General features: G+C 67.6%; 1 protein-coding gene across 1 annotated transcript in view; it reads left to right on the top strand.

Moving 5' to 3' along the window:
• Positions 1 to 18,327, top strand: part of KIF26A (kinesin family member 26A) — a 39,426-nt gene that overhangs the window by 19,093 nt on the left and 2,006 nt on the right. The window contains exons 5-13 of the mRNA XM_070477725.1: positions 4,824 to 5,013; positions 8,683 to 8,895; positions 11,169 to 11,262; positions 11,680 to 11,942; positions 12,534 to 12,693; positions 12,810 to 12,951; positions 13,279 to 13,441; positions 13,932 to 16,779; positions 18,070 to 18,275. Coding sequence (XP_070333826.1) covers positions 4,824 to 5,013; positions 8,683 to 8,895; positions 11,169 to 11,262; positions 11,680 to 11,942; positions 12,534 to 12,693; positions 12,810 to 12,951; positions 13,279 to 13,441; positions 13,932 to 16,779; positions 18,070 to 18,275 — 4,279 coding nt within the window. The remainder of the gene's footprint in view (positions 1 to 4,823; positions 5,014 to 8,682; positions 8,896 to 11,168; positions 11,263 to 11,679; positions 11,943 to 12,533; positions 12,694 to 12,809; positions 12,952 to 13,278; positions 13,442 to 13,931; positions 16,780 to 18,069; positions 18,276 to 18,327) is intronic.

Raw genomic sequence — 18,327 nt, 5'->3', positions numbered from 1 at the left:
CGAGGGAGCGTCCCTGGGCCACCGGGGAGGTTGGCGTGAGCTGCGGCGGGTGTCCTGGGGGCTCCTGTTGCCCGGGGGCCCCCGGCACATCATCTCACTGGTGGTGCCCTCGTGTGCCCAGCTCCCCTTGCCGGGGGTGGGGGGTCCCGGGTATGATGGTGGCGATGAGTCGTGTTGGCCGGCCCCCCAGGTCACTGTCCCATCAGCCCCTGCGGGCGTGATAAGCTCATCGTTGTGTCTCAGGAGCCTGCGTCTTATCAGTGTGGCCCGGGGCTGTGGGAAGTGGTGGGGGGAGGCAGGTGGCCGGGGCATGACAGGGGTGCTGGGCAGGTGGGCACACGTGCCGGCCCACAGCCCCAGGTGGGTACCAGGCGCTGGGCTGGTCCTCCTGCCGTGGGGTGGGTGGGGCCTGCCTAGCCGGCCCAGGAGCCCCGTGGAGGTGACAGAGGGCCGATCTGGATTCCTGGAGGGTGGTCCCAGGCCCGGCAGTCTCTGCCCCGGCCTTTGGGGCAGCGGCCACGTCTCGCCAGGCCACGCTTGCTGGAGGATTGCCAGGCTGAGGGCCCCTGGGGAGGAAGACCCACCCTGGGGGTCTGGGGCTGCCCTGGCTCCTTAGCGACCCAGGGCCCGTGGGACGGGGAGCTCCTTTTGTCTCCAGGGAGTGAGGCTGCCTCTGCTGACCTTGGGAAGTTACCATAGAAACAAGCGTGGGGGCTGGGGCTGGGGGCATTGCCGGCTGTCCTTACTGCCAGCCTGTTGGACACCCCTGCTCTCAGCAGCTTCCTTAGGGTCGTGGGCCCAGTCCGGGGGTGGGTGTTGAAGCTGGGAACACTGCCCGGGGCTTGCGCCTGATTTGGGTCCAAGACCCTCTGCTCCTTGGGGCTGCGGATGCTTCACGGTCCTGAGGGGGTGGTCTCAGCTTCATGCCCTTCTTTGTTCTGTGTTGGGGAGGCGCTTGTCTGGATTCCCCCGGAGGTGAGGAGCTCCTGGACCCCTGGGGGGAGGTCTCAGGAACAAGCTGAGGGCACGCTCTCTGCCCAGTCGTGGGCCCCCAGGGGGCAAAGTCGACCCCCAGCCTGTACCCTGCCCCCTGGTTTCCGGTTGATTGGGGGCAAGGTGGCAGCGTGCAGTCTTTGAAGGGGCCAAGCAGTGTCGCCCACGCGCTGAGGGCACAGAGGCAGGTTTTGAGGGTTGTGTAGGAGGCTGTTGTCTGCCCAGTGGAGGCAGAATAGGGTGGGCTCAGGGGTCAGGGGTCCCTGAGTATCCCCTGGGGGCCGGCACACTAGCCTCGGGCTTTTCTGGGTCTTCCCGACCACCTTTGAGCCCCTTACCTGCCATGGCTGAGCCATGGTGGAGGGTGACTTTGGGGCCGACTTGCTGCGAGTCCCCTCGGCAGGGGCGGCGGTGGGCTCCCTCCGGGCGGCGCTCCCAGGCACCCCCGACCCACTGTACTGTAGCCTCGGGCGCCTCCTCCCCTGTGTCTGCCCGGACGGCCAGGCCGCGGGACATCAGGGTACCCGGCAGGGGCCTAGGGTGGGATGGGTGCTGCCCAGAGGCCCCTGCCAGCGGGGCTCCGTGGCGAGGAGTCTGGGGGCCTCGGGGTGAAGGGCCCAGGTGACATGAGACTGCAGGCAGGCACGACAAGGGTCAGGGCTGCTGGGACCCTGGGCCTTGGCCTCAGGGGTCCGGCCCCTCTTAGCCGCCCTGCACTGTTGGACCCTGATGGGCCCCTCCCGGGGGTGGAAGCAGGCCAGGCGTGCAGGGCGTGGCCCAGTCCTCCAGCCTCCTGGCGGCCCAGGTCAGAAGCTGGTAACTGACCCCGCTCACATCCAAACGGGCCCCGTGCCTCCTTGGGGTGAGTAAAGGCCTCACCGTCAAGGCCAACTGCCTGTGAAATTACCTTCTTGTTTGGAAGAGGCAATTTTTCTTTGTAAAAAGGCAAATATTTTCCTTTCTGTTTATGTGAATCAGCGAGCAGGGCCTGTGAGCCTCGGAAAAAGGGCTCTGGGATTCGGTGAGAGGGCTGGGGGCTCAGGGCGATGCTTAGAGGGGCTGGGTCCCTCCCTCCCTTACTCGCTCCCGCACCCGTTCTCTCACTCCCGCCCTCACGGCCCCATCCTCCGCATCCCCTGGGTCCTTGGTCTGAGCCAACACCTGCCCTGCAGAGTTCCCTCGGGGTGGGGCTCAGCCATGTACGCTCAGGGCAGAGAGGGGTTCCCTTGGTAGCGGGAGGAAGCCGAGAGTGGGGGCATCAGGGTGGGCTTCCTGGGGGAGGTGTCCTCTGAGGACGAGGAGAACTGTGTGTGCAGGAAGTCGTCCCTTCAGAACCGGACCACGGGGAGGTACCCACACGGCCCCCGTGGGTCCCACCTTGAGCTCCCCCTGCCCACTGCTCCCCAGCAGCGCAGTGGGTGTTCAGAGTCCTGAGTGTGGGGTCTCCTCGCCCATCCCCACTGCCCAGAAACCAGGTCTGTGCCCCTAGCAAGCTGGGCCCTGCAGAGATGCGCCCCCCACCCACCCCAGGCCACGTGAGTTGAGACGCAGTACCCAGTGGCTGACGGGCTTGTCCCGGGTGTGAAGGGGCCTGGATTTCATCAAAGGGGAGCATGCTGTCCCGGGGCGCTCTGAGTCACCCCTGCTGAGCCGAGCCTGTAGGAGCAGAGACCTGGGGTGCCGGCAGGCTGGGGCGCAGCCTCCTGGCTCCCCGCCCCAGGGGGCTGACCCCGCGCAGGCAGGGAGGAGGGGGCACCCGAGTTCGGTTGGATCACGGGGCAGAGACGCTGGCCAGGGACGTCCCAGCCCCCCGGGCCTGGCGGGGCCGCAGATGGCCGAGGGCCTAGTGTCTGTCCATTGGCGAGACCTGGGCATGTCCGGTGGGGAAGGGCACCTCCCGGGGCGCTGTCGGACCCTGGAGCTGTCGGGGCGGGGCTGAGTGAGGCCCATGCCAGAACCTGGGCTCCCGAGGGGGTCATGGAGGGCAGGTGCCCCGGCAGGCCGAGCCCTGCCCTCTGCTTGTGGACTCCACAGCCGGATGGCATCCGGCCTCTCCCGGCGCCTCCCCGTCCTCCTGGTCTCCCCGAGCCCTCGAGCCTCGGGGTGCGGGTTCTGGATATCCCCCTGGCCTTGAGGGGGGCCTGGGGGTTCCGGGAGGAGCAGGGTGGGGGAGTTGCCTTGGCCGTGGCGGTCTGCCGATCTATCTGGTCACCCTGAGGGTCCAGCCGGAGCCCCCCGGGCAGGCTGGTTCTGGGCAGTCCTTGTGATGCCCTTCCCTGACGTCCAGGCTGCAGGGCCCCAGTGCCCACTGGAGGTGAGCCGACCCCATGGGTGCACTTCTGTGTCCCGCTCTCCTGCCCAGGCAGACTCGGGGCCACCCCACCTGCCCTGGTTGTCCCCGGGCAGGGCCTGGGGCAGGGCTGCCCGCTACACTGCAGGCGTCTGAGTCCGGCGGTCGTGTCTTCCCGTGGGGGTGGTGGGTGGGGAGCTGTGGCCTCACCCGGGGTGGCCGGAGTCCAGGGCAGCAGGCTTGGCTGGGGAGTGGGTGGGGCGGGAGGAGCCCCGAGAGCTGAGCTGGAGGGGCCCCTGCTCCTACCCTGCCCAGTCCAGCTGCCTTCCCGGACGGTCGTGCTGCGGCTCCATGCGGCCGCGTCCTGCCTTCTGAGTCCCGTCCCGGCTTCTCGCCCTGCACCTGCGGACACTCTCAGCCTCCCCCCTGCCCCGGGTGTGATGCGTGTGTGGGGTGGGGGCGGCGGGAGGGGGACGCGGGACTCCTCTGTCCAGGAGGCTTCAGGGCCCGGGTGGAAACGGGCTATGTCTGCTCGTGACTGGAGAAGCCGCGGCCCTCCCTGGCTGAGGGTGCCGGCCCGCTCACACGCCCCGGGCCCTCCCCGCCCCGCGTGCACCGGCCGCCCCACCGCGCTATTAAGGAGCCACCACGCAGCGTAGATTACTTTTATTTTCCTGGATGACACCGCGCTAGGAGGAAAGCCGTCCCTGGGGTCTCTTAAAAGACAACTCCTATTAAAGATGAGAGGAGTTAAGCAAAACGCCGGCAGCTCTGCCGAGTGGGAGGCAGGCTGAGGGGCCGCGCTGCCCGCGGTGCGGGGCCGCCTGTCGGGAGCTTTGGAGACGGATGGGGGGGACCAGAGCTGGGGCTGTGGGATGGACAGTGGGCGCTGAGGGCCAGGCTGTGGGATGGACAGTGCGGACCAGGGCCAGGGCTTTGGGACGAGAAGGATGTGTGCAGCAGGAGCAGGCCGGGGAGCCGGGCTGGGTGGGTTCTTTGAGCCCTGGCCTCCCATCCCTTTCACTGGGAGGTGGGGGCGGGGAGGCAGGGGTGGCTGATGGCGGCCGGGGCCCTCTGGACCCAGGCCCAGCATCTGCTTCCTCTGTCACCTGGTGTCGCCTTGAATGCATTAGTGCACCAGGGCTGCTCACAAGGGCCCCTGGGGGGGTGGGGTCACGTCTCCCACGTTAGAGGTGGGGAAATTGAGGCATGGAGCCTCTCAGTCACCACATGTGGGTCACATGGCCTGGGAGTGATGGAGCCTGGTGGCTGAGCTGGGGGAGGACAGTGGAAAAAAAAGGATGTGCTCGGTGCAGGGTGCGGGGAGGGGCCAGGGTCCCGCCTCTGCCTGGGCCCTCTCGCCTGGTCTGAACTGGCCAAGCCGCCACGGGCTGGACGTGGCAGCCTGCAGCCCCGGGGGCCTCTGCGTGGCTGGCGGGAAATAAACTGTGGGCTGAGAGCTGCTTGCAGGGAGGGGCAGGCGTCAGGACAGCGCTGAGTGCCCTGCCCCCCGTCCCCCCATCCCTCTGTCCCCCACCAGGGCCGCCCAGAAGCTCAGCCTGGCCTCCAAGCGCAAGAAACCCCCCCCGCCACCGCCCCCCGCCCCACGCCGGGCCTCCACCTACCCCACGGACTTCAGCGGGGTCCTGCAGCTGTGGCCGCCCCCTGCACCCCCTTGCCTGCTCAGGGCCACCTCCAAGGCCAAGGACAACCCCAGCAGTGTTGGAAAGGTAGGCCCCACCCCGAGTTGGGGGTGTCCCTGGGGTGGGACGAGGCTGGGGTGTCTGGGCACGTGTGGGGTGGGAGAGCGGGCAGTGAGAGACCCTGCTGCCTTCTCCGGGGCTGGAGCAGGGGGGTCCGTGTCCAGATGGGCTGACTGAGGCCCGGGCCACCTGGATGCTCCAGACGGCGGTGGGAAGCCTGGGGGACTGGGGGTGGGGGGCGATATGGGAAATGGGTGGGGGGGGGCGGTCCCAGGAACACTGGCCACTCCCAGAGCAGGGTGGGGCGACCAGGGCTTCCTGGGACTCAGGGCTGGGGTCTGACTCCAGGAACCCCCTCCACACCTCGTCTCTTAGGCAGGGCGGGGGCATGGCTGGGGCCCCTCAGCTCTCCAGAGTCCGGACAAAGCCCTGCTGCATCCTGACATGGTAAAAGGGGACGGGGTGCTCAGCCGAGTGGAAATGCTCCCGGGTTCGGGGGGCCAGGCCCGCAGTGTGAAGGGCCCTGCCTGTCACAGCCGGCTGGCTCTAAACTCCTGTCCCTTCTGCTGAGACAGTTTCCATCTGGACCCTGCCTGGGCTGCTCGTGACTGCCCCCAGGCCCGGGCCAGGCTGCATGAGCACCTTAGTGCAGGCGGGGAGCCTGAGCCGTAGAAGGTCGTGGGGGGAGGGCAGGGCCCCGGCCCTGAGGATGGGCCCCTTCGGCCCCCTCTGAGCCTCCCACCCGGGCGGCCTCTGCGGTGCCCAGAGGCCCACGCCGCCTGGATGCATACCCCTGGGTTCAGTCCATCCTGCTGCCTAGGTCGCGCCCCCCGGGGCTTCTGCTCTGGGTCTGGAGAGGGACCTGGCCGTGGGGGAGGGGCTCTAAACACTCTGGGCCTGGCTCTGCCCTGGGCCTGTCGCTGGACCCTGGGCCTGGGCCCACTCAGTGGGGCTGGGCGGCCAGAGGGGCTGGAGGAACCTCGAGGCACAGACCTGCCTTTCTTGCTGCTGCCCTGGTGCTTGGAATCCACAGGCCTCCCCCTCCTCCGGCGGGGGCCAGGTCCCCCAGTCAAGTCTACCGGGGCAGGGCCCCCCTGCTCTCTGGCAGAACCCCACTCCCGGAGGCAGGAAGCCCGTGGCCACTGTTCTAGCCCTCTCCCCTTGCCCCTCCCCCGCAGGGCCCCTCTCCCTGACTCCCTGGATGATGTTATTTGCACGAATATCACATAGTCAGAAATGCCTCCTGAAAGGCATTTAATATTGTCAGAGAAAAGAAGTTAGATTACGCTCGATTCTTGACATTAATGTGCCACTTAAGATAATTCATCATCGTGCGGAATTACAGAAGACGGCCCTTCCCCCCACGCCTGCCCGGGCCCCCTCTTAGGAGTGGAAGACCCTTTTTATGCAGAATGTATTTGTTCCCTACCTGGCAGCTACTCAGCGGGCGCTTTGCAATAGCTGAACATTTAGGAGGAGATGTGCTTGTCTGGCGGGGAGACCCTGTCGTTTCCCCTGGTAATGAAAGGCCCTCATAGACGTGGAGCTGGCATGGGGGTGGGGACCCCAGCGGGGCAGCCCAAGCGGGCTTTTCCCCGCCGGGAACACACTCCAATCTGCAGAACTCATTTGGCTCCTGAAGTGGCCTGGAGTTCACACTGAAAAAAAAATTGCCAAAAATTACTGGGAAGTGCACATTTTCGTCTGCTTGGCAGCAGCGTTTGGAAATGAAATAGTTTTGTTCATGTCATTGGGGAATAAAAGAATCGATTCTCGTCTAATGGGGCCCGGGTTGGAGGAGCTCAGTAGAGGAGTATTTCTCCCCGAGTCTCCCCCAGGACCGCCCCTCCTTAGCGGAACGGGCTTGCATGTCAATTTGCCACATGCCGAAGGGGCATCGGTGGCGCCTTGCGCGAACTACCCACGGTAAACCAATTTTGCCAACGTTATGTATCTGTCACTTACAATTAAATCCGTGAAAAATACTGGCTCTGAGATGAGCCTGGTAATTTGATTTACACTGTGGTGGAGAAATCGGACGTTTCAGTGGAGGGCGGTGTCCTCCTGCAGAAGCCGGGGTCTAGTGCCTTCTCCTGGGGGGTGGGGGGCTCACCTGGGGTGGCTTGCCCAGCAGCTCTGGGCCCCTGTCGGCCCGGGGTCTGCGTTCTCTGTGCAGGTTTTGGGGTGTATGCAGTGCAGCTTGCTCTGGGCTCTTGTATCTTAAGTTTCTGGCCTCCACCCCCACCCCCTGCCCCCAGGCTTCTGTTCGCTTGGGGGCCTTGGGGCTCGGGGTCCAGCCCCGGAAGCTGGGCATAAAGGCCAATGGGCGGCACGGGAGGCTTTGCATCTGTTTTTGGGTTTGGGGGACACACAGTGGCAGAGGCTGCCGGGAGGCCTGCCGGCCCCTGAGCTCACAGAGCCTGTCCCGCCCTGTCACCCCGGCCTTGGTCTCCCCACCATCTCCCCTGACCCCCGACCTCAGAATCCCCGTCTCCTCCTGGATCAACCTGCCCTCTTCCTCCGGTCCTCATGCTGATGGGCTTGCCTCTGGTCTTGCCTGGTCCTGGGTGTGAGTCTGGCCTCTGGCAGCTCTGGGGTCAGAAGCCCCGGAGCCTGTTTCTCCCAAGGGTGGCGCGGGCCTTGGCCTGTCCCGCTTCAGAGTTTGTCCCTCCTTCATTCCCCACGCTCTCGCTGCCCACCCTGGGCCGCAGGCTGGGGAGGATGTACTCGGGGCCGTGAGGGCCTCTGTCCTGGGGCTGGGAGCTGGCCGGAAGGGCTCCCTGGAGGAGCTGAGGCTGGACGAGACTGGGGGTGGGGGCGGGCCCCTCGCCCTCCCTCTGTGTCCTGTCCGCCCGGCCTCAGCGTGCCACCGTCTCTCCTTGGGCCGCACCTTGCTGTGTGCAGAGCCCGCCCGAGGTTGGGAGTCAGGAGTTGGGGAGGGCCTTGCTCAGGGGCAGCCCCTGTCCACCATGGCGCGGGGGCAGGGGGTCGGGGGAGGACACGCCCCTGGGAGCACTCCTGAGGCTCTGATGGGGCCCCTGCAGGAGGGCCCGGGTCTTGCTCCCCCTTACTGCTTGTCCCCCGCTCTCCCCTTCTTGCTCCACCCTCAGATTTGGGGTTTGGGATTTCAGGGGACCCGCTCGCAGGCTGTGTGATGCAGGTGGGACAGTTGCCGTCTCTGAGTGCATTCCTCCCTTCTCAAGCCTGCGCGGGCCTGGGGGTTGGGGGGAGGTCACTGTAATGGCTGGCGAGGTTGGGGAGCCGGCAGAACTGGGGGGGCCCGTGCAGGTGACTCTGCTCTCAAAGGCCCGGGTCTTTGGGCTTACTCCCCCAGTCCTGGCTTGGGGCCAGCGAGAGGGTGTAAGGACCCTCGTGTTGTGGGGGTGCCCTCTGAGTCCCGTCCTCGTCTTCTCTCTCTGCCCGCTGGGGCAGCTGTGGTCTGTTTCCTCTGGCCACCCTGTGCCCCCCTCTGCGGGCTCCCCAATCCGTGCTGGCGTGCTCCTCCCACCAGACCTCCCTGCCTCCCTGCCTTGTTGACCTCATGTGGGATGTGCTCCCGCCTGGGGCTGGGGCGCGGATGCCGCATTCCTGTGGCAGGGACCCCATGCCGGTAGGGCCCGCTGTCCCGACTCGCGCGAGGCTGCCCCTGCCCTGTAATTAGCACTGCTCAGAGGCCCGCTCCGCCCGCCTCCCCAGGTGAAGGTCATGCTGCGGATCTGGCCTGCGCAGGGGGCCCAGCGCTCGGCCGAGTCCACGTCCTTCCTCAAGGTTGACCCTCGAAAGAAGCAGGTGACCCTCTACGACCCGGCCGCCGGGCCCCCAGGCAGCACAGGCCCCCGACGCACCCCCACGGCTGCGGTCCCCAAGATGTTCGCCTTCGACGCAGTCTTCCCCCAGGACTCGGAGCAGGTGAGGTGGCGGGGCGGCCTCGGGCGGGGTGGGTTGGCAGCTCAGGACGACGCGAGATGGTCAGATCCGCACCGCTTCTTGTGCAGGGCAGGCAGGAGACAATGAGAGGAGGCCCGGGTGCCGGGGGTTGGGTGCGGCTGGGCAGACTGGCTGTGTTTGCCCTTCGCTGCTGGCCTCCCCATCCTTGTGTGTGTCCACCAACTCCTGGGCTGCTTCTCAGGCCCAGTTTCCAGAGCCTGCCCTCCGAAGCTTTCCAGCAGAACTTGTTTTCCCCGGGATGCTCCTCTGTGTGTCCTGTGTGTGGTGATCACGCGTGTGGTGTGGTGTGTGCCTGCCATGATCACGCATGCGGTATGCTGTGAGCCCATTGTGATCACACATGTGGTGTGGTGTGTGCCCTCTGTGAACTTGTGTGGTGTGGTGTGTGCCCCCATGATCACACATGTGCTGTGGTATGTGCCTGCCATGGTCATGTGTGCAGTGTGGTATGTGCCCACCATGAACACGTGCAGTGTAGTGTGTTCCTGCTGTGATCACATGTGTGGTGTGGTGAGTGTCCATCGTGATCACACATGTGGTGTGGTGTGTGCCCTCTGTGAACACGTGTGTGGTGTGGTGTGTGCCCACTGTGATCACACGTGTGGTGTGTGTGTGCCCTCTGTGATCACACGTGGTGTGGTGTGTGTCATCTGAAACCGTGTGTGGTGTGGTGTGTGTCATATGTGAACACGTGTGTGGTGTGTGTGCCCTCTGTGATCACACATGTGGTGTGTGTGTGCTCTCTGTGAGCGCGTGTGTGGTGTGTGTGCCCTCTGTGAACGCATGTGGTGTCTGTGTGTGCCCACTGTGATCACACGTGTGGTGTGGTGTATGCCCTCTGTGAGCACGTGTGTGTGTGTGTGCCCTCTGTGATCACACGTGGTGTGGTGTGTGTCATCTGTGAAACCGTGTGTGGTGTGGTGTGTGTCATATGTGAACACGTGTGTGGTGTGGTGTGCCCACTGTGATCACACATGTGGTGTGTGTGTGCCCTCTGTGAGCGCGTGTGTGGTGTGTGCCCTCTGTGAACGCATGTGGTGTGGTGTGTGCCCTCTGTGATCACACGTGGTGTGGTGTGTGTCATCTGAAACCGTGTGTGGTGTGGTGTGTGTCATATGTGAACACGTGTGTGGTGTGTGTGCCCTCTGTGATCACACGTGTGGTGTGTGTGTGCTCTCTGTGAGCGCGTGTGTGGTGTGTGTGCCCTCTGTGAGCGCGTGTGTGGTGTGTGGTGTGTGCCCACTGTGATCACACGTGTGGTGTGTGTGTGCCCTCTGTGAGCGTGTGTGGTGTGGTGTGTGCCCACTGTGATCACACGTGTGGTGTGTGTGTGCCCACTGTGAGCACACGTGTGGTGTGGTGTGCCCTCTGTGAGCGCGCGTGTGGTGTGGTGTGCCCTCTGTGAGCGCGTGTGTGGTGTGGTGTGCCCTCTGTGAATGTGTGTGTGGTGTGGTGTGCCCTCTGTGAGCGCGTGTGTGGTGTGGTGTGCCCTCTGTGAATGTGTGTGTGGTGTGGTGTGCCCTCTGTGAGCGCGTGTGTGGTGTGTGTGTGCCCACTGTGATCACACGTGTGGTGTGGTGTGCCCTCTGTGAGCGCACGTGTGGTGTGTGTGTGCCCACTGTGAGCACACGTGTGGTGTGGTGTGCCCTCTGTGAGCGCGTGTGTGGTGTCGTGTGCCCTCTGTGAGCACGTGTGTGGTGTGGTGTGCCCTCTGTGAGCGCGTGTGTGGTGTGTGTGCCCTCTGTGAACGCATGTGGTGTGTGTGTGTGCCCACTGTGATCACACGTGTGGTGTGTGTGTGCCTACTGTGATCACACGTGTGGTGTGTGTGTGCCCTCTGTGAGCGCGTGTGTGGTGTGGTGTGCCCTCTATGAGCGCGTGTGTGGTGTGGTGTGCCCTCTGTGAGCACACGTGTGGTGTGATGTGCCCTCTGTGAGCGCGTGTGTGGTGTGGTGTGCCCTCTGTGAGCGCGTGTGTGGTGTGGTGTGAGCCCGCTCTGGCCAGAACGGCAGTGTGCTGTGTGCGTGCGTGTGTGCCTTCAGCTGTGTCTGTCGGCTCACGTTGCGAGTGTGTGTGTCTGTGCCCCGTCGGTGTGTGCTGTGTGTCCACGTGCAGACCTCTGTGTCCTTAGCCCTGGTGTCCTCCCAGCCACCTCGTGGACTCACTGTCCACGTACGATGAGACGGAAGAGGCGGGAGGCGGGGTGGCGGCCTGACTCTGTGCCCCTCCCGCAGGCCGAGGTCTGCTCGGGGACTGTGGCCGACGTGCTCCAGTCGGTGGTCAGCGGGGCTGATGGCTGCATTTTCTCCTTCGGCCACTCAAGCCTCGGTGAGTGCCCCGTACCGCCCACTCTGCAGTCTCTGGAGGCCATTTCCTGGGGGGCCGGTGCTGGGCCTGTCCCGTAAGGGCAGGGAGAGGGAAGCCGAGAGGACAGGCCTGGACGTCAGGCGGCCGGGGAGCGGGTGAGATGGGGCTGCCGGGCTGGGCCGGGGCCCGCCTGGCTCTGAGGGCCCGTTCCCTGGCTCTGAGGGCCCGTTCCGCTGGCTCTGAGGGCCCGTTCCGCTGGCTCTGAGGGCCCGTTCCGCTGGCTCTGAGGGCCCGTTCCCTGGCTCTGAGGGCCCGTTCCGCTGGCTCTGAGGGCCCGTTCCCTGGCTCTGAGGGCCCGTTCCGCTGGCTCTGAGGGCCCGTTCCGCTGGCTCTGAGGGCCCGTTCCCTGGCTCTGAGGGCCCGTTCCCTGGCCTCCAGGCAAGTCCTACACCATGATCGGGAGGGACAGCTCGCCGCAGAGCCTGGGCGTCGTGCCCTGCGCCATCTCTTGGCTCTTCAGGCTCATGGACGAGCGCAGGGAGAGGACGGGCGCCCGCTTCTCCGTCCGCGTCTCGGCCGTGGAGGTGTGTGGCCGGGGCCAGAGCCTGCGGGACCTGCTGGCCGAGGTGGCCTCCGGCAGCCTGCAGGACGCCCAGTCCCCGGGCGTGTACCTGCGGGAGGACCCGGCGTGCGGTGCGCAGGTACGCCGACCGCGCCGGGGGGCGGGGCTGCGGGCTGGGCGGAGGCGGGGCCTCGGGCTGGGGGGTGGGACCGCGGCCTGGGGGCGGGGCTGCGGGCTGGGGCGGAGGCGGGGCCTTGGGCTGGGGGGTGGGACCGCGGCCTGGGGGCGGGGTTGCGGGCTGGGGCGGAGGCGGGACCTTGGGCTGGAGGGGTGGGACTGCGGCCTGGGGGCGGGGCTGCGGGCTGGGGCGGAGGCGGGACCTTGGGCTGGGGGGTGGGACCGCGGCCTGGGGGCGGGGCTGCGGGCTGGGGCGGAGGCGGGGCCTTGGGCTGGGGGGTGGGACCGCGGCCTGGGGGCGGGGCTGCGGGCTGGGGCGGAGGCGGGACCTTGGGCTGGGGGGTGGGACCGCGGCCTGGGGGCGGGGCTGCGGGCTGGGGCAGAGGCGGGGCCTTGGGCTGGGGGGTGGGACCGCGGCCTGGGGGCGGGGCTGCGGGCTGGGGCGGAGGCGGGGCCGCGGGCTGAGTGGGGCGGGGCCGCGGGCTGGTTGTTGGGGTGCCGTGGGGACGACTCGGGTGCCGACCCCCCTGTCCGTCCGTTCATCGGTCCTCAGCTCCAGAACCAGAGTGAGCTGCGGGCACCCACGGCTGAGAAGGCGGCCTTCTACCTGGACGCGGCACTGGCCGCCCGTGAGGACGCCCGGGGAGGCTCCCACGTGCTCTTCACGCTGCACGTGTACCAGTACCGCGTGGAGAAGTGCGGTAGAGGCGGAAGTAGGTGGCCGCGCGCCTGCGTCGTGGGATCAGGCCCCTCCGCCCGGGACAGTCCTGGGCGTCCTGGGCCTGGGGGTCCTGGGGCTGAGCCTTCTCCTCCCGCCCTGTGGTTTCAGTGTCTGGAGGCCGCAGCCGCCTGCACCTCATTGACCTGGGCAGCTGCGAAGAGGGCCCTGGGGGCCCCCCATCCCTGTCCTTGTCGGCCTTGGGCAGTGTCATCTTGGCGCTGGTCAGCGGAGCCAAGCATGTGCCCTACAGGTGAGTGGGGGCTCCTGGGTGGGCCTGGGGATCCGTCCCAGCCCACCTCAGCCGTGTCCACTGTGTCCATGGTCCTTGATCCCTCTGTCCTTTCTTCCTCACTGTGTGACCGGCTTTGCTACCCGAGGGCTGGCAGGGGGTCCTGCTGCCCGGGGCCCGGGGGCACAGAGGTGGGTGTCAGCCCGACCCGGGGGCCCCCAGGCACGGCCCTGGTCCAGCTAGAGGCCCTCCTCCCTCCCTCCAGCCCTGTAGCAGCCGCCACACGCAGTGGTCCCCCAGCACCCCTCCCAGGCCCTCAGCCTCTGAGCCTCGCCCCCCGACCCCCAGGGAGCACAGGCTCACCGCACTGCTGCGGGAGACCCTGGCCACTGCCAGCTGCCGCACCACCATGATCGCCCACGTGTCTGACGCGCCGGCCCGCCATGCCGAGACGCTCAGCACCGTGCAGCTGGCTGCCCGTGTCCACCGCCTGCGCAGGAAGAAGGTCAAGGTAGGTTCCACCTCCCGGGCCCCTGCCTGCACGGTGGTGGTGCTGGTGCCACTCCTGCCCCGGAGGAGGCACCCCCAGGAGACCAGAGCAGCTCACACTGGGGGCTGTGGTGGCCTGGTCTCTGTTCACCCAGCCCCGGGGAGGCATGTGGCCAGAGCTGTGGCCTCCCAGGCCTAGTCCTGCAGGGCACACCCTGGGGCCCTCACTGGGTCTGGAGGATGCAGTCAGAGCGCCCTGGGGCCCGGACCCTGGGTCTGAACCCTGGGTTTGCACTTAACGCTCTGTGTGCTGAGGGCGTATCCTCGCCTCCCTGCGACTCGGATTGCCGCTTTCTGGGATGTTGCTGAGAAGGTCTGTTTGTGTTGGGGACCTGAGACCTTGCTGGTGGCCGCGCCGCCACTTCCGTCCCTCGAGTGTGGCGTGTGGCTGGGGGTTCTGGGGGAGACAGGCAGGTGGGACGCCGCTCAGGGTGTCCCTGCTCTGTCCCCAGTACACGTCCAGCTCCTCTGGCGGGGACAGCTCATGCGAGGAAGGCCATGCCCGCCGTCCCCCGCACCTGCGCCCCTTCCACCCACACGCCATGGCCCCGGACCCCGACCGCCTGGCCGCCAGCTCGCCCGGCGACCCCGACTACTCCTCCAGCAGTGAGCAGTCCTGTGACACGGTCATCTATGTGGGGCCTGGCGGGACGGCACTGTCGGACCGCGAGCTCACGGACAGTGAGGGCCCGCCTGACTTTGTGCCCATCATCCCCGCCCTGAGCCGCCCCGGTCCCGCCCTGAGCCGCCCTGGTCCCGCCCCGGGCCCGCGGGAGGCCGACCACTTCCGCTGCAGCACCTTCGCGGAGCTTCAGGAGCGGCTGGGCTGCATTCCTGGCACTGAGGGCCCCCTTGGGGCCCAGGCTGGCCCGGCTCGCGCGGGCAGGAAACCCTTGCTGCCCGAGACCGCAGCCCCCAGGACACCTGTGGGCGCTCCGCTGGCTGCCAGCACGCCTCGTGGCAGCCCCAGCCCAGATGCCCAGCGGGGTGCCCTGGAGCCCCCCAAGGCTGGCGCTGACCAGAGAGAGGAGGGCAGCACCAGGCCTGAACTGCCCACGCCAGATAAGGCCAAGGCGGGCGGAGGCGGGAGGCCACTGCCCAGCCCGGCCCCGCCCCCGCCTTGGCGGCCAGAGGCTGGCGGGGCCTCCGTGGAGCCTGGTGGGAGCGATGGTGCGGGTGCAGTACGGACGCCCCCCGTGGGCAGGAGTGGGCAGGCCGAGCACCCCTGCCCGCCTGCACGTGGCCACCGGCTGGAGCGGGGCCTGCTGACCACCACGGTCACCCTGCAGCAGCCCGTGGAGCTGAATGGGGAGGATGAGCTGGTGTTCACGCTGGTGGAGGAGCTGTCTCTGGGGGGGCTGTCCGGCCCCGGGCGCCCCTCCAGCCTGGCCAGCTTCGGCAGCGACTGCTCCCTGCAGGCCCTGGCCTCGGGTTCGAGGCCAGTGAGCATCATCAGCAGCATCAACGACGAGTTCGACGCGTACACGTCACCGCCCCCCAGCGGGGCCCTGGACGAGGGGGCCTGGGCGGGCGGCAGCCAGAGCTCGTCCGGCAGCTCCTGGCTCAGCGAGGTCAGCGTGTGCACCGCTGACAGCCTTGGCCCCACGCCAGCGGGCCCCCCAGACTCTGTCGGCTCCGAGGTGCTGGCAGGGCCCCCCTCACTGGGCTCCTCCGTCCCGGACGGTGGCTCCCCGGAGGACAGCGGCCTTCAGTGCACAGAGCGCCGCAGACTGGACAGTCCCGGGCCCGCCCGCGGTCCTTGTCCCGCAGAGGAGGCCATGGCGGCCCCCTGTCGACCTTGCCGGGAGCCGTCTGCCGTGTCTCCCCGGGGGCCAGCCCCCGCACAGACCCTCCACTCCAGCCTGCCCCGCACACCGAGGACTACCTCTGTGGCCAGTCGCGTGGGCTGCCCCCGCCTGGCCGCGGGCCTGCCTGGCCCCGGAGGCCTCTTTGAGGATCCTTGGCTGCTCCGGGCCGATGACTGTGGCCCGCCGCCCCTGGCTTCAGCCAGCAGGGCCCCCTGCCCAGCTCCAATGCTGGCTTCTGCCCGCAGGGTCGTGGACGGCTGTGAGGTGGGCCAGGCGGCCCACAGGCCGGAAGTCGTGGCTCCGATCCCACCCCTGCGGAGGGGGGCCACCACGCTGGGGGTGAGCACCCCCTCCGCCTCCTTTGGGGACGCCCCGGTGGAGGCAGCGGCCTGCCTGGGCGGCCCCAAGGCCACCCCCGCCAGCAAGAAGAGTGCGGCTCCCAAGGGGGGCTTCTGTGCAAGGCCTGGAGGTGTGGCCCCTCCAGCACCCCCTGTGCGCAAGTCCAGCCTGGAGCACAAGACTGGCCCGGGGCCGTCCTCTCCGCAGGCTGGGAGCCCAGCTTGGCCCGGGGCTGCTGCCTTCCTCCGAGGGGACGGGGAGGCCAGGCCTGGCGGCCGGGCTGACCACTCCATCCCCAGGGCCACGTCCAGCCTGAAGGCACGGACCGGCAAGGCAGAGGCAGCATGCCGACTCGCCACTCACGGGTCTCTGGAGCGCTGCGAGAGCCTGGCGCATGGCAGCAGCAAGGCCAGGGAAGCCCCCAGCCGGCCGGCCCGCGCTGTGCCCCGGCTGGGAGTGCCGCCCACCAGCCCCACGCCCGGGCCCGCGCCGGCCTGTAGGAGCAGCCCCGCCAAGGGCGTGGGGGCCCCCAAGCCCCCCAGCAGCGGGAGCAAGGGCCGCAGTGCAGTGGCCGGCGGGCCCCGGGCCCTGGGCTCTTCGGCGAAGCCGTTGGCCCCCATGGCGGGTAGGGCCCCTTGCGGCCCCGTGACGGGCCCCAGGGCAGCCCCACGGGCGGCGCCAGGCGTCGGGGCCAAGGCCAGCCGGGGCACCATCATGGGCACCAAACAGGCGCTGCGGGCCACCCACAGCCGCGTCCACGAGCTGGCTGCCGGGGGCGCCCGCAGCCGGGGTGGCGCCTCTTGGGGCTCGGCCGACTCGGACAGCGGCAACGACAGTGGCGTGAACGTGTCAGAGGAGCGGCCAGCGCTGCCCTCCCCGTACAGCAAGGTGACGGCGCCCCGGCGGCCGCAGCGCTGCAGCAGCGGCCACGGCAGCGACAACAGCAGCGTGCTGAGCGGGGAGCTGCCGCCCGCCATGGGCCGCACGGCGCTCTTCTACCACAGCGGGGGCAGCAGCGGCTACGAGAGCGTGCTGCGGGACAGCGAGGCCACGGGCAGCACCTCCTCGGCCCCCGACTCCATGAGCGACAGCGGTGCCGCCTCCCCGGGCGCCCGTTCCCGCAGCCTCAAGTCCCCCAAGAAGCGGGCCACAGGTGGGTGTGCGTCATGGCTGCGGGCCACCCTGGACCGCCGGCCACCCCCTCGGTGGATCCCAGGTGCAGGCAGCCGCTTGTCGTGGGCCGGGCACGGGTTGGGCAAGAATTTCCAGACATGAGACAAAACGAAAGAAGAATAAAGTTTATTAGAGCGGGAGATACTGTTAAAACAGCATCAAGGGAGAACCGACGTCGAACGGGGTCCTTAGTCCGCTTTTACACGCAGGCTGCAGGGAGCGGGATGAGGGTCCTGCGGGCCGTTTGCTGATTGGATGAGGCGGGTGTACTGGGTGGGGAAGGGTATGGCAAATACCTTCTTCCTACGGTGCAGGAGAGGAGACAGACTGTAGTGCTCCATTAACAGTGACGCCGTGGGGGAGGGAAGGGCGATGAGGGTCTGGGAGTCCCCTCCCTGCGTTCCCAGACCCTCCTGGGTTTTATCTGCCCTTTCGGCCTGGGGTCACTGCATCCTTGATGGGTCCAGATGCAGGTCGAGGGGATAGGCGTGCCCTGCTCTCTGCAGTTTGTAAATGCACCCCACATGTGCCCTTCTCTGCCCCCCTGTGCTGCCCCTAGGCTGGTCCTCATCCTGTTGGCATGGGATGGCGAGGGTGGGCCCCCCCCCCCCAGGTCACCCTGCCGAGGCGTGAGGGGCTGGGAGAGGATGGGGGTCTACCAAGCCCACTGCTCCCATGGCTGGCATCCAGCTGTCTGTCTGGAAGCCCCCGTGTCCGTCCCCTGGACCCCTGTCTCTGTGGACACGGCTTGGATGGGCTGTTTCGCAGGCTGAGTGTGGCTGGGGGATTTGGGCACCGGTGGATGCTTTCGAGGGCCTTGGGAGGGAGGCATGCACGCTCTGATGAATGGGCATGGGAAAGCCGGAGGCTGGCAGGGGTGGTAGAGAGGGGCGTCTCGGGAGACGTGGGGGTGCCAGTGTGGGCCTGGCTTTGGGGTCTGTCCGGGGGCAGTGGGAGTAGAGAGACCTGTGAGTTAGGAGGCCGAGCAGCCCATTAGGGTGTTCAAGGGTGACTGCCAGAGGTCAAGGGTCGTGGCCTTGAGGCTCTGCCGTGCGGGGAGGCTGCTGTGGCTATCCAGGCGGGAGGTGCTGGGCGGGGGTGCAGCTGGAGTGCGTCTGTTCCATGGGGTAGGGCTGGTCAGGGTTTCTGGCCAGCGCTAGGCTGAGCATTTCGGGATTGGGCCCCTGTGGGCTCTGCCCATCAGAGCCGCAGCCAGGCTGGGGGCTGGGGGCTGGCCTCTGCGCGTCCAGCGCCCGGCTGTCTGTTCCAGGTCTGCAGCGGCGACGGCTGATCCCGGCCCCCCTGCCCGATGCCGCTGCCCTGGGCCGCAAGCCCAGCCTCCCTGGGCAGTGGGTGGACCTGCCCCCACCCCTGGCTGGCGCGCTGAAGGAGCCCTTCGAGATCAAGGTGTATGAGATTGATGATGTGGAGCGCCTGCAGCGTCGCCGTCTGCCCCCCAGGGAGGGCCCGGCGGAGGTGGGGGCAGTGGCGGGGCGCTGGGAGGGCGGGAGGGCTTCTCGGTGCGACT

This window comes from Odocoileus virginianus, chromosome 16 (assembly GCF_023699985.2).
Source record: "Odocoileus virginianus isolate 20LAN1187 ecotype Illinois chromosome 16, Ovbor_1.2, whole genome shotgun sequence".
NCBI lineage: Eukaryota > Metazoa > Chordata > Mammalia > Artiodactyla > Cervidae > Odocoileus > Odocoileus virginianus.
The sequence above is the reverse complement of the archived record's forward strand: the minus strand, read 5'-3'. Positions and strand labels throughout refer to the sequence as shown.